This window comes from Gopherus evgoodei, chromosome 1 (assembly GCF_007399415.2).
Source record: "Gopherus evgoodei ecotype Sinaloan lineage chromosome 1, rGopEvg1_v1.p, whole genome shotgun sequence".
Taxonomy (NCBI): domain Eukaryota; kingdom Metazoa; phylum Chordata; order Testudines; family Testudinidae; genus Gopherus; species Gopherus evgoodei.
Window position 1 is genome coordinate 215,107,378 of NC_044322.1, and position 12,924 is coordinate 215,120,301.

Genomic DNA, 12,924 nt, shown 5'->3' on the forward strand with positions numbered 1-12,924 from the left:
CGGAAGGAGGGCTTAGCTTTGAATCTAAGTCTGAGACCTAACTTAGTATGCTGTATAGACGAACCCATAATTGGCACAAACGAGTAAAAAGTAAATGTGCATATACCGCTGTGACAGAATGTATCCATGTCCACACTCTACACACTATTGTAATAATCTTTGTATAAGATGGGTCTTTACCATCTGAAAACTCATAATTTGCTGGTCAATATTGTCCTGATAAAACATGTGGCAACAGTGTATATGAAGTTATAAGATTTCCCCGTACAATGTTATTAACACATATTCCAAACTAAGGTTGGCGAACAAGTCTGTCTCAAACAAGAGAATGTGTGTTCTGCTTAATTTGAATTTAAGCAGTAAACAGAGTCATCAAGCAGGAAGGGAGTTCAAACAGATGGGAAAACTTGCAGGGAATATCCTTACACATAGATACAGTCTTCTGAATCTCAGCTGAAAATGTTTTCCAAGAGGGGGACTGACACTATAAGCAGGAGGAATAAATGCCCCAAGGGACTCCCTTTTCTCTTTCTATCCATCAATTCACCACATGAGAAGGGACAAAAGGAAGCAGCCATTAAACAGAAGAAGGGGCCCTGATCTATGAAGTTTGGCCTGTAAGACTGCTGAGAGAGCATGTGGTGAGAAAAACTTTGCTTTGAATTTAACAATTTGTTAAGTTAGGCACTAGTTTTGTTTTACCTTTATTTTTCTTGTAACCATTTCTGACTTATGTCTCATTGCTTGTATTCACTTCAAATCTCTCTCTCTCTCTGTAGTTAATAAACTTATTTTTCAGTTTAAACATATTGGATTAGATAAAACAGAAGTGTCTGATGAACTATGTGGCATAATGAACTGGCATATTATTATCTTGAAGTAATGGATTTAACACACTTGTATTGTCTAGGAGTGGGCGGGGCAGTACAGAACATATATTTCTGGGGGGGATCTAAGATTGGGAGTGAGTTGGGGTCCCTGTACTATACCCAAGACTGGTAAGAGCCAAGGTGGGGCTGGCTGGCTGCAGCTCACACACAGACATAGCTGGGAGTGACTTACATGCTGTTTGTGATCAGTCCGGACTGGAAGCTACAGCAACAAAGCAGTGTAAAGGGCAACCAAGGTAAGAGGGTAGGAGTGAAACTGCTCATTATTATAGATTGTACCATGGCTATGTCACAACTTCCTCCACACTGTATGTGGGCAGAGCTAAACCAGGAGATGGAGCACACTGATGGAAAAGTTATTTTTCAGGGGGTTATGATGAGTGAGATAATGAAGTACTCAAAAGCACAGCGCTCATGATTACTGCCATAACACCTATCCTCTACAGAGATTATGCTCTTACCATATGCTTCTTCAATAAGAGCACAGTAGGGATTAATGCCAGTGCCACTGCGCTTGGCTTCCTGCTCTCCGAGCCTCAGGATGTTCTCCAGCCCATTCAGTGCCACCTGCACAATCTTTGAGTCCATTACTGTAAGGAGGTCACAGAGCGGTTTGATACATCCCAGTTCTACTAAGTATCTGAAAAACACCATACACAAACATGGTCAATCATTCAGATCAAGGTAACCTGTGTAATTTATGAGGCCATACTGTCCAGTGTTTAGTGTAGAGGACTGAGAACCAAAATAACTTGGTAAGACACTAACTCACTTGGGTAAAGTATCATCTATGTGGGCCTCCACCAGCTCAGCTTTAAAAACGTAGAAACTGTGAGACTGCATTTGAGCAGGGTTTGTTCATGTACATAAACCAAGAAGAGCAATGTACCAGGGATTGGCTGGCTCAGGGGTAGGAAACTGGCCTTTGAACCATTCTTCTCCAGTTCTTTATTGGAAGTTGTTACATTTGGATTGTGATGGACTCTGTAAAATGAGCTGGAAGGTGAAGGTGAAAGGAGAGAGATTTCTGTTACAAGCACCAGCCTCACAATTGGTTCTCTCGTGGGCACTCTCAGTCAAGGCCAAGGATTGAATGGACAATTCATAACTGAATTCACCTCTAGAAGTGGTCTCTGACCACTCCAGAGGAGTGAGATACATTGGAAAGAGACAGTATAGGGAAATTGGGCACTTCAACTGTCTGTTATCAAGAAAGAGGCTTTCCAGCTCCAGGGTTCTTCGTATGGTACTTTTCACATAAACATTACATCCATTTAAACATTCAGAGCAATTTTCAGTGCTACTTACTTGATCTGTTCAGCAGAGCCTCCAGATGTTGCATTTGTTATTGCCCAAGCAGCTTCTTTCCTTGTCCGAAATTCAGCTGTTTGCAAAATATTTATGAGGGCTGGGAAAATGTGGGCATCTATGACGGTCTGCAAAAGGAAATGACATAAGTTAAGTGTGTCAACTACAAATAGAAATACAACAAAATCATCCATTGGGACGGAGGAAGGATTAAGTTTAACCACGCAGAAATAGAAAAAGAACTTAAGGATTACTAGGGCACCACATGTTTTGCATGGAATTTTCTAGGAATCCAACACAGCATGACAAATCATTGAGGCAGGAGCCCTTGCTTCATTCCATACACATATTCAGAGACTACTTCCACCTAACCCTATGAACTAAATCTGGAATTCTACTCCACTTTTTTTTTTTTTTTTTTTTTAAAAACAAGCATACCCAAATCCAGTGCTGAGGGATGGAAAAACTCAGCCTTAGCTCTGACTTTTCTGTCTGGAATCTTTCATGTCAGAGTCTTCCCAGTGGGGATGTTCCCCATCTCTACAACAGCTGGAGGCAGACCAGATCTTTGGCTCTGAGCATGGGCTTAGGAGTGTCCCTGAGGAAGAACTCTCTAGAATGATAGCTTTCAACGAAGGGAAATACTAACCACATACGTGTTATAAAGTCCTATTCAAGTGAAACCATTTGCAGTATGGCCTTGACAAGAAATTTAAATATTTTCTCTAGGAACACACACTTCCCTTTCAAAATTACTTAGCACACGAGCAAAAATCAGAAAAACTCTGGACATAATGCAGTCATACAAGGGAGCCTGACAAAAGATTCTAGAAAGAAAATTCACAAAGAAAGACTGATATTTTTCATTCTCCATCCTCGCCACATCAGACAGCCTTCATAGTGGATAGCAGAAAGCAGTAAAATCATCCACTGGGATGGAGGAAAGATTAAATTTAACCATGCAGAAATAGAAAAAGAATGTAAGAGTTACTAGGGAACCACATTCCGTAACACCCTCCTACCAATCCCTGCATTTGTGAAGGAGAGAATGGAGATGGAAGACCATATAGTGGTCCTGCAGATTTCACTGTAAGATCTCTCTGCCCATAATACCATTGGTCTTTTCATGAAGTGAATAGCAACATTCTTCAAAATGTTTTGCATCAATACTGATGCAAAAACGGTTAGTAACATTATAAACTTGCCTTAACTGAATTTTATGATATTTTCAATTATGTTCATTGAAATTATGCTTAATCTATGTCAGCTCATATGCCCACGTTTTTATTTGGTTGTTTCTGCGATGTAAAAGGGTATAAACTAAAGAAAGAAAATTTTAGGAATCCTTTGTTTTCTGTCATTGAGGGTATGTCTACACTTCAATCCTGTTGGAGACCACAGGATTGTACTCAGGACATCTCCATGGCTACATTTTATTTTTAGTGCACTAAACCAATCAGAGCTAGTGCGAGTATGTCTCCTTGAGCTGAGAATTACAACAGGTTTGAAGTGCAGACCTACCTAGACATATCTTGAGTAGCAAGCATATACCTAAGGCTTTGAAAGTATCAAAGATGAAAACTCTTTAGAAAAAAAAATCTGTATTTGTGACCTCCAATTCCATTTACACAGACATTGGAATGCAATTTTACAACTTCAGTTTTGCTTCTAACATATATATTATATTAAAAAACATACATTTAAATAACTGTAATTTGTACCTTGCACAGAATATTTGATAGGAGTCTAACTGCAAACTATAAAAGTAATTACTACAAATAATAAGGTATACATATAGGAGCAATCTACTGTTTAAAAAAAAAAAAAGAGGTCTTAAAAACCAGGACACATTTTTTTCCTTGTTTGAAAACATCCTAAACTATTTGTGTTTTAGAATGAGATCTGCATATGAAAATAAGCCAAAGATTTTTTTATTTTTATTTAAGGTGCCCCAAAAAGAAGTGGTGTGCCAGGTGTATTACCAAAGCCATAAAACATAAGCTAAAGGCCTCTATTGCTTTCTAAACTCTCCATCCCCTTCCCTCCTCTCTGCAAAGAGAAAAACCTTAGTTTTGTTTAAAAACACATCTCACTAACAAATATTTCTAGAAATTTTTATTAAAGTTAACTTTTTTTAAACACTTAATCATTAAAAGAATGAAGACTTTAAGGGGAAAAATTATACTTGGGAAATGTTTAACAGAAGTTATTATTTAACTCATGATTCCATTTAAAAGTGAAAACTTCTCTTTATTCTCCAAAATATTTAAAATAGAACAAGGTTTTAAGTTATTTGTAAATATTCTGTGTTTAAATGCAAGCATTTTATATGACAGTTCACTGATATCACTGCTAAGTGAATAGCCTGATACAGCAGTGCCAGGAAGCAGTGGGAGAGTGGTCCTACTGGGTTCCAGGAAGTGGATAGGTGCAAGTCCGCCCATTGTTGAAGGACCCTTCCCAAGCCTTAGGGGAGGATCCACAAGTTTCAGGAATTGAAATAAATTACCCTGGAGAGGAAGGGGGGGGGGGAAGTAACAGGGCAAGTGTGAAGGGTCAAAAAAGGGTACCTGAAGGGGACACCGAACAGAGAACCGCAGACAGCGCTCACTGCTCCTCAAAGGTGTCAAGGGAGCTGGCAGACGCCATCCTGAGGAACTCTGCAAAAGGGGCAGGCATCAGGGATGGGGGTGAACCACGTCAAGTATATGCCTGTGTTCACGGCTCCGTGGAGGAGCCACCAACTAATATCCCCATGGGCCTTGGGACTAGGGTAGAATATAGGTTGGCCCACTGGGGTTCCTCACCCTCAACAAGAGGCAATAGATCCCGCCACTTCATATCGGGGCGCGACACAAGGGAGAGGAAATGAAGGATGTGTATCACGAGCATGTACAGATGTTTCCTCGGCACGGTGCGGAAGCGAACTGGCTGCAAATCGTGCAGCTGGCTCTCAGTGAACAGGTGGGACTGTTGGGGGTGGGGGTCTCATGGGCCAGGGGCCTGATGAAAAGGTCCAGAGGCTGTGGAGTGTAGGGTGGGCAGGGAGAAGCCTCCCGCAGGATCTGGTCGAGGTAAACCTGAGGAGTGGGCAGAAAGGCTGCCCTCACCACCCTTTGTACTCCACAGGGCGTATTTCAGGAGAGCCCCCTGCGCTGAGTGAGTGTCAAGGGATCCACCCATTCTTCTTCGAGTGATTGCTCACATCCATTCCAGTTAGGTGTGCGCGCCGCGCGTGCATGTTCGTCGGAAACTTTTTACCCTAGCAACTCCAGTGGGCCGGCAGGTCGCCCCTAGAGTGGCGCCGCCATGGCGCTCTATATATACCCCTGCCGGCCCGCCGCTCCTCAGTTCCTTCTTACCGCCGTGTCGGTCGTTGGAACTGTGGAGCGCGGCTTAGCTGTCCTCCACGTCCCTAGCTCTCCTAGTTTTCAATCGCTTATCTCTAGTTCTATATAGTGTTAATTAGGTTGTTAAGTAAATAGTTTAGTCAATAGTTGTTAAATAGTTCTTGGCCGGGGGCTTAGCCCTTCCCGGCACCCGGCGCCAGGCTCATGCCTGTTTCGCCGGGCTTCAAGCAGTGTGCGGCCTGCAAGAAGCCCATGCCCACCAGCGATCCCCACGAAGCGTGCCTGAAGTGCCTCGGGGAATCGCACAGGTCTGACAAGTGCCGCATCTGTAAGGCTTTCAAGCCGAGGACAAAAAAGGAGAGAGATCAGAGGCTCCGAACTCCTAATGGAGGCGGCACTTGACCCGTCGACTTCGCGGACCGTGGTCTCGGCACCGGCACCGGATCGCTCCGGCACCGAGAAGACTCCTCGGCACCGACCTTCTCCGGCACCGGAATCACAGCCTAGGCCGTCGAAGTCTGCTACTCCGGCCAGGCAGACCCGGCTTGAGCGCCCGGCCTCGACATCGGCCGCGGCACGGCACCGTCAGCACCGTTGACTCCGGGCCTGGCGGGTCCGTTGAGTCCGGTGCCGCCGAGCTCCCCCATGAGATCTGGGGTTGAGATAGTGGTCCCGTCAAACCGGAGACCTTCGCCTCGGCTCGGGACCTTATTGCCCTGACGGAGCCCACTCGGCTGTCACCCCGGTACCTCCGGGCGGGTCGTGTCCAGGGGCAAGCCCATGATGTCGGCGCCGCCCAGAGACAGTCCTTCGCCATCTAGGTCCCGACGTCTTGGGCGCTCCAGATCCCGACGCCGCTCGCAGTCCCGGCACCGCTCCCTCAGCGGCACCGGTCGCACTCGCGGCAACGGTCGACCTCCGGACGGTCGCGGTCAAGCTCCAGTCGGCGTCACCGGCACCGCGACTCCAGGAGCAGGTCCCATCGCTACTCGCCGCACCGGTCGACCTCCCGGCACCGAGCTGGTGGCAGGTCCCGGTCTCGGTCGACCTCCCGGCGCCGAGCCGGCGGTAGGTCCCGGTCGACCTCCCGGCACGAGATGGTGGCAGGTCCCGGTCCCGGTCCCGGTCTCGGTCGACCTCCGGCGCCGAGCCGGTGGTAGGTCCCGGTCGACCTCCCGGCACCGAGCCGGTGGCAGGTCCCGCTACCGAAGCGACACCCGGTACCGATCAGGATCCCGGCACCGTGACAGATCCCGGTCCCGGTCCCGATCCCGGCACCGATACGACTCCCGGCACCGGTCCCCGGCACCGAGACGATCCTCCGTGCCGGCCCGCGCCGGCCCGTACCATCCGGGGTCGGCCCCGCCGTGGCCCTCGAGACAGCCGTCCGTATCTTCGCAGGCGGACAGTGCGTATGCGCTCGGCACCGACCGGCAGGCGGCGCTCTTCGGGGATCCGCCGCTGGAAGACCAAGGCCCACCACAGTGGGGATTCTGGACACCCTGGGCATACCATCAGGCCCAGGGCCCCCAGCAGCTCCCTCCCACACCGGCGAATGCGGAGCGTAGGGCCCCTGAAGCCTCCTTGTCTCGCCCCCTCCTCCCCGGAGGCGGAGGAAGGGTCCAAACAGCAGGACTCCGCTGTGGCTCCGGAGGTAGAGGGAGGGCTGAGGAAGACCCTCAGTTGGACACTATCGTGCCTGGGGTCTCCTCATCCTCCTCCCCGGATGAGGCGGTGGCGGGTACCTCCTCCAACAGTCCCCCCCCGCTGGATCTCAGGGCGCACCAGGACCTCCTCAGGCGGGTGGCCCAAACCTGAGTCTGCAGGCAGAGGAGGTCTCGGAGATAGAGGACCCGATTGTTACCATCCTCTCTTCGGATGCTCCCACCAGGGTCGCCCTGCCCTTTGTACGGACCATTCAGGCCAATGCCAATACTATCTGGCAGTCCCCGGCCTCCATCCCTCCGACAGCGAAAGGAGTCGAGAGAAAGTACATGGCCCCTTCCAAGGGGTATGAATACTTGCACGTTCACCCGACTCCCGGTTCACTGGTGGTGCAGTCGGTGAACGATAGGGAGCGTCACGGCCAGGAGGCTCCGGCCCCCAAATCCAGAGAGGCCAGGCGCATGGACCTCCTTGGCCGTAAGGTATATTCGGCTGGGGCCCTGCAGCTCAGGGTCTCTAATCAGCAGGCCCTGCTGAGCAGGTACGCTTTTAACTCCTGGTGGCAGTGGACAAATTTAAAGAGCTGCTGCCACAGGATGCTCGCCAGGAGTTTACGGCCATCCTGGACGAGGGCAAAAGGTCGCGCGCACGGCCTTACAAGCATCCTTGGACGCTGCGGACTCGGCTGCCCGTACCCTCGCGTCGGGAGTTACGATGCGTCGCATCTCCTGGCTGCAGGTTTCCGGCCTTCCGCCAGAGCTCCAGCACACGTACAGGACCTTCCTTTCGAAGGCCGGGGCCTGTTTTCGGAAAAGACAGACCCCAGACTCAAGAGTCTGAAGGACAACCGGGTCATTGCGCGGTCCCTCGGGATGCACACCCCCGTGACGCAGCGTAGACCCTTTAGGCCACAGCAGCAGCCGTACCGTAGGCCGTTTTCCCAGTTCCGCCAGCGGCAGGACCCTTACAGGCGCCGCGGCAGGAACGGCAGGCGCAGGCAGTCTGGGAACCAAGGGGGGCAGAACCAAGGCTCCTCGAAACCCCCGCCTGGTCCTAAGCCTTCATTTTGAAGGTGCGCCCGAGGGCGCTGTAGCAGTTTCCCCTATGGATCCTTTCCCCCCGTTTTCAAACCGCCTTTCGTTTTTCCTCCCGGCGTGGTCCCAAATAACATCGGACCGCTGGGTCTTAAACCTGGTGCAGACGGGATACCGCCTGCAGTTTGTTTCGTTTCCTCCTTCCCGCCCTCCTTCCTCGTCCCTCTTCAGGGACCCCTCTCACGAGCAATTCCTTCGACAGGAGGTGCAGACGCTCCTCAGCAAAGGAGCCATAGAGGCGGTTCCGGAAAACGAGAAAGGCAAGGGGTTTTATTCCCGCTACTTTCTGATCCCCAAGGCCAAGGGGGGCCTCAGGCCTATCCTCGACCTGCGAGAACTCAACAAATACCTCGTGAAGTTGAAGTTCCGCATGGTATCCCTGGGGACCATTATTCCATCCCTGGATCCGGGAGACTGGTACGCCGCCCTCGACATGCAGGACGCGTATTTTCATATTGCCATTTGGCCGCGCCACAGACGCTTTCTCCGCTTCGTTGTGGGGGCTCTTCATTATCAGTTTGCAGTCCTCCCTTTCGGCCTGTCCACGGCCCCAAGGGTGTTTACAAAATGCATGGCAGTTGTCGTGGCGCATCTTCGACGCAACCGTGTCCACGTGTTCCCTTATCTGGACGACTGGTTGATTCGGGGCACGTCGGAGGAGCAGCAGGTCAGCAGCCATGTCCGCCTGATCACCGCCGTATTTGCAAGTCTGGGCCTCCTGATAAACACAGACAAATCCACTCTGAGGCCCACGCAAAAGGTGGAATTTATCGGGGCGGTCTTGGACGCCACGATGGGCAGGGCCTCGCTGCCTCTGCAACGGTTCCAGACCATGGCGGCGATCGTTCAGCGTTTGCGGTCAGCCCCGTTGACGTCAGTAAGGACATGTCTAACCCTGTTAGGCCACATGGCAGCGTGCACTTTTGTGACCGGCTACGCTCGGCTCCACATGAGGCCTCTCCAGCTGTGGCTTATCAGCCGTTACAGGCCGCAAAGGCAACCTTTAGACATGTTAGTCACAATCCCCCAGAAGGTCTTGGACTCTCTCGGCTGGTGGTTGGACCAGTCCGATTATGTGCGGGTCTTCCCTTTCACCCCTCCCAGCCATCGGTATCCCTGACAACGGATGCCTCAGATCTGGGCTGGGGGGCCCACCTGGGGACCCTGCGGACACAGGGCCTGTGGTCCCAGGAGGAGGTGGGGCTCCACATCAACATACGGGAGTTGAGAGCGGTCCGCCTTGCTTGTCAAGCGTTTTGTCATCAGCTTCAGGGTCGTTGTGTCGCCGTGTTTACGGACAACACGACGACGATGTACTATATCAACAAGCAGGGCGGCACCAGGTCCTCCTCCCTGTGCCACGAGGCGATACGTCTCTGGGACTTTTGCGTAGCCCACTCCGTTCACCTCAGGGTTCCTTCCTCCCTGGAGTACGGAACACTCTGGCAGATCGACTGAGCAGATCCTTCCTGTCGCACGAGTGGTCCCTTCGCCCGGATGTCGCTCTCTCCATTTTCCGGAGGTGGGGTTATCCCCGGTGGACCTCTTTGCGTCCGGGGGAACAGGAAGTGCCCAGCATTCTGCTCCTTTCAGGGCAGGGAACCGGGGTCGATAGGGGACGCCTTCCTCATCCGGTGGTCGACCCACCTGTACTATGCATTTCCCCCGTTCCCCTGGTCCACAAGGTCCTCCTGAAGGTGCGCAGGGACAAGGCGCTCGTGATCATGGTAGCCCCGGCGTGGCCCAGGCAGCACTGGTACACCATGCTGCTGGACTTGGCCATAGCCGACCCAGTTCCCCTGCCCCTTCATCCGGACCTGATTACCCAGGACCACGGGACCCTGTGTCACCCAGACCTGCAGTCGCTGCACCTAGCGGCGTGGCTCCTGCGTGGCTGACTGGCCCAGAGCTGCGATGCTCCACGCCTGTGAGAGAGGTGCTCTTGAGCAGCAGGAAACCGTCCACAAGAGCCACGTATTCAGCGAAATGGAAGCGCTTCTCCTGGTGCGTAGAGAGAAATCTCCGCCCTATGGAAGTTTCGGTTTCCGAAATATTAGACTACGTTTTGTCCCTCAAAGGGCAAGGTCTGGCCTTATCGTCGTTGCGAGTCCACCTAGCTGCTATCTCCACCTTTCACCCGGGTGCGGACGGTCGCTCCGTTTTTTCTCACCCGACGGTGTCGAGATTCCTTAAAGGGCTGGAACGTTTATTCCCTAAGTCCGTCCCCTGCTCCCACCTGGGATCTTAACCTGGTGTTGTCCCGACTCATGGGGCCCCCCTTTGAGCCGTTAGCTACTTGCTCCCTGCTACCTCTCTTGGAAAACTGCCTTTCTAGTGGCTGTCACCTCAGCTAGACGGGTGTCGGAGCTCCGAGCTCTTGTGGTAGACCCCCCATATACGGTCTTCCACAAGGACAAGGTGCAGCTGAGACCACACCCTGCTTTTCTGCCCAAGGTGGTCTCAGCCTTCCATGTCAACCAAGAGATTTTCCTTCCGGTTTTTTTCCCAAAACCTCACTCCTCAGGCAGGGAGCAGCAGCTCCACTCGCTGGATGTCCGTAGGGCTCTCGCGTTCTACAGACAGGACTAAGCCCTTCCGAAAATCCCCCCAGCTTTTCGTGGCGGTAGCAGATCGTATGAAAGGTCTTCCTATCCTCCCAGAGGATATCCTCTTGGGTTACGTCCTGTATCAGGACTTGTTATGACTTGGCCCATGTCCCTGCGGCCGTGTGACTGCGCATTCTACCAGGGCGCAGGCGTCATCGCTGGCTTTCCTAGCCCGTGTGCCCATCCAGGAAATCTGTCGGGCAGCAACCTGGTCATCGGTCCACACTTTTGCTTCCCACTACGCCCTGGTCCAGCAGTCGAGGGAGGATGCGGCCTTCGGAACTGCGGTGCTCGGGCCGCGACTTCTCACTCCGACCCCACCGCCTAGGTATGGCTTGGGAGTCACCTAACTGGAATGGATGTGAGCAATCACTCGAAGAAGAAAAGACGGTTACTCACCTTTGTAACTGTTGTTCTTCGAGATGTGTTGCTCACATCCATTCCACATCGCCCTCCTTCCCCACTGTCGGAGTAGCCGGCAAGAAGGAACTGAGGAGCGGGCGGGCCGGCAGGGGTATATATAGAGCGCCATGGCGGCGCCACTCTAGGGGGCGACCTGCCGGCCCACTGGAGTTGCTAGGGTAAAAAAGTTTCCGACGAACGTGCACGCACGGGCGCACACCTAACTGGAATGGATGTGAGCAACACATCTCGAAGAACAACAGTTACAAAGGTGAGTAACCGTCTTGTCTCCCTGGTCTTAGTCCAAGAGGTCTCCGACTTTGGTGACTTCTGCCAGGACAAACCTCTGGTGCACTGAGGGGAAAGCTGACACCTGCACACTAAGTTGGGGATTGTGTAGCAGGTGGCTCTGCGAGGAGATCCGCCCTCTCAGTAGCTGCCATGGACCTGATCGCCAAAACCAGCTTTCCAGACCTGGAGGAAGTCTGGTATCTAGACTGGCAACCCAGTGAGGTCTGTGGAAGACCTTTGTCCCATGGAGATAAAGGAGCTGCCGGTCATCTCAGAAGACCGTTGGAGGCGGTGGAGGAAGATGTGCACCACCATGCTCCCAAGCCGGGCCTATCTGCACCATTAGAGGAGTCTCTGCAGGTTCCAGAAGGCGGAACGACCTGGCACCTATCTGCATGCGCAAGCAATTTCAGTCCCTGTCTGCCTCCTCAGGGGGAGATGGAGAACCCCCACAGAGGACCCAGTTGCCCAGGTCTGGACCAAAGAACTCCAGAACCCGCTTCTGGATCTCAGCCAGGAAACCTTGCAGCTGGAAACCAGGCTGTTGAACTGGTGCCAGAGTATGGACAGGAACAGGCTGGTTGAGCAATCAGTGCCCTCCGCCTGCCGGAAGGCAGGCACCAGAGTTGTTCCCATTCCCCTCGGACAGCGTTCAGACACCCGTGCGCTCCAACCCCAGCCAGTTCTCCAGCGGAGAAGGATATGTGGCAGAAAGGTAAATGCCAAGATAGAGCAGCGGACTCCCGCTCCACTGGATGGCTTGAAGCACAGGTGGAAGGGAGCTCACCTACCACCTGTCCCCGACCACCAGGCCAGAGGTCTTGACCCAGTTAACTCTGGCGGAGGAGGCTGCTGGGTAGATGGCCTGGCAGGTCTCCACCAGACCCAGGTCGCCTGGGTCTTGGACCACAAGCACGTCATCGGCATATACCAACAGGACTAGCCGCAACTCTGGCTCATGGAGTACCAGCCCCGTCAACCTCCGATGGAGGAGACAGAGGAAAGGCTCGATCGCAGAGCATATAGCTGGCCTGACAGCGGACACGCGATTCACCTTGTGCCCAAAACTGACTGGCTCAGTCAGGGTCCAGTTGAGCCTGACCAGACACTCCGCGGAGGCATACAGCACCTGGAAAAAACCTACAAACTGGAACCTGAAACCGAACACTCGCAGCATGCCCAGGAGACACCATGGTCCACCCTGTTGAACTCCTTCTCCTGATCCAGGGACAGGAGGGCGAACGACAGACCATCCCCACACCTGAACTCCAAGAGATCCCAGACCAAATACAGATTGTCAAAGATGATACGGCCCGGA

The 12,924-nt window shown here is 52.2% G+C and overlaps 1 protein-coding gene across 11 annotated transcripts in view; it reads right to left on the bottom strand.

Annotated features, from left to right (window-relative positions):
• LOC115635895 (importin subunit alpha-5) overlaps nt 1-12,924 on the bottom strand; it is a 132,527-nt gene that overhangs the window by 14,811 nt on the left and 104,792 nt on the right. For 10 of the 11 annotated variants that reach the window (XR_003996730.1, XM_030535224.1, XM_030535243.1 and 7 more), the window contains 2 exons: nt 2,199-2,326; nt 1,352-1,530 (listed from right to left, as the gene is read on the bottom strand). Coding sequence is in view for 9 of the 11 variants with exons in the window: in XM_030535224.1 (XP_030391084.1) it covers nt 1,352-1,530; nt 2,199-2,326 (307 nt within the window). In the remaining 2 variants the exon portion in view is untranslated. Of the gene's footprint in view, nt 1-1,351; nt 1,531-2,198; nt 2,327-12,924 lie in introns of those variants that run through there. The other variant, XR_003996733.1, reaches the window with a different exon arrangement.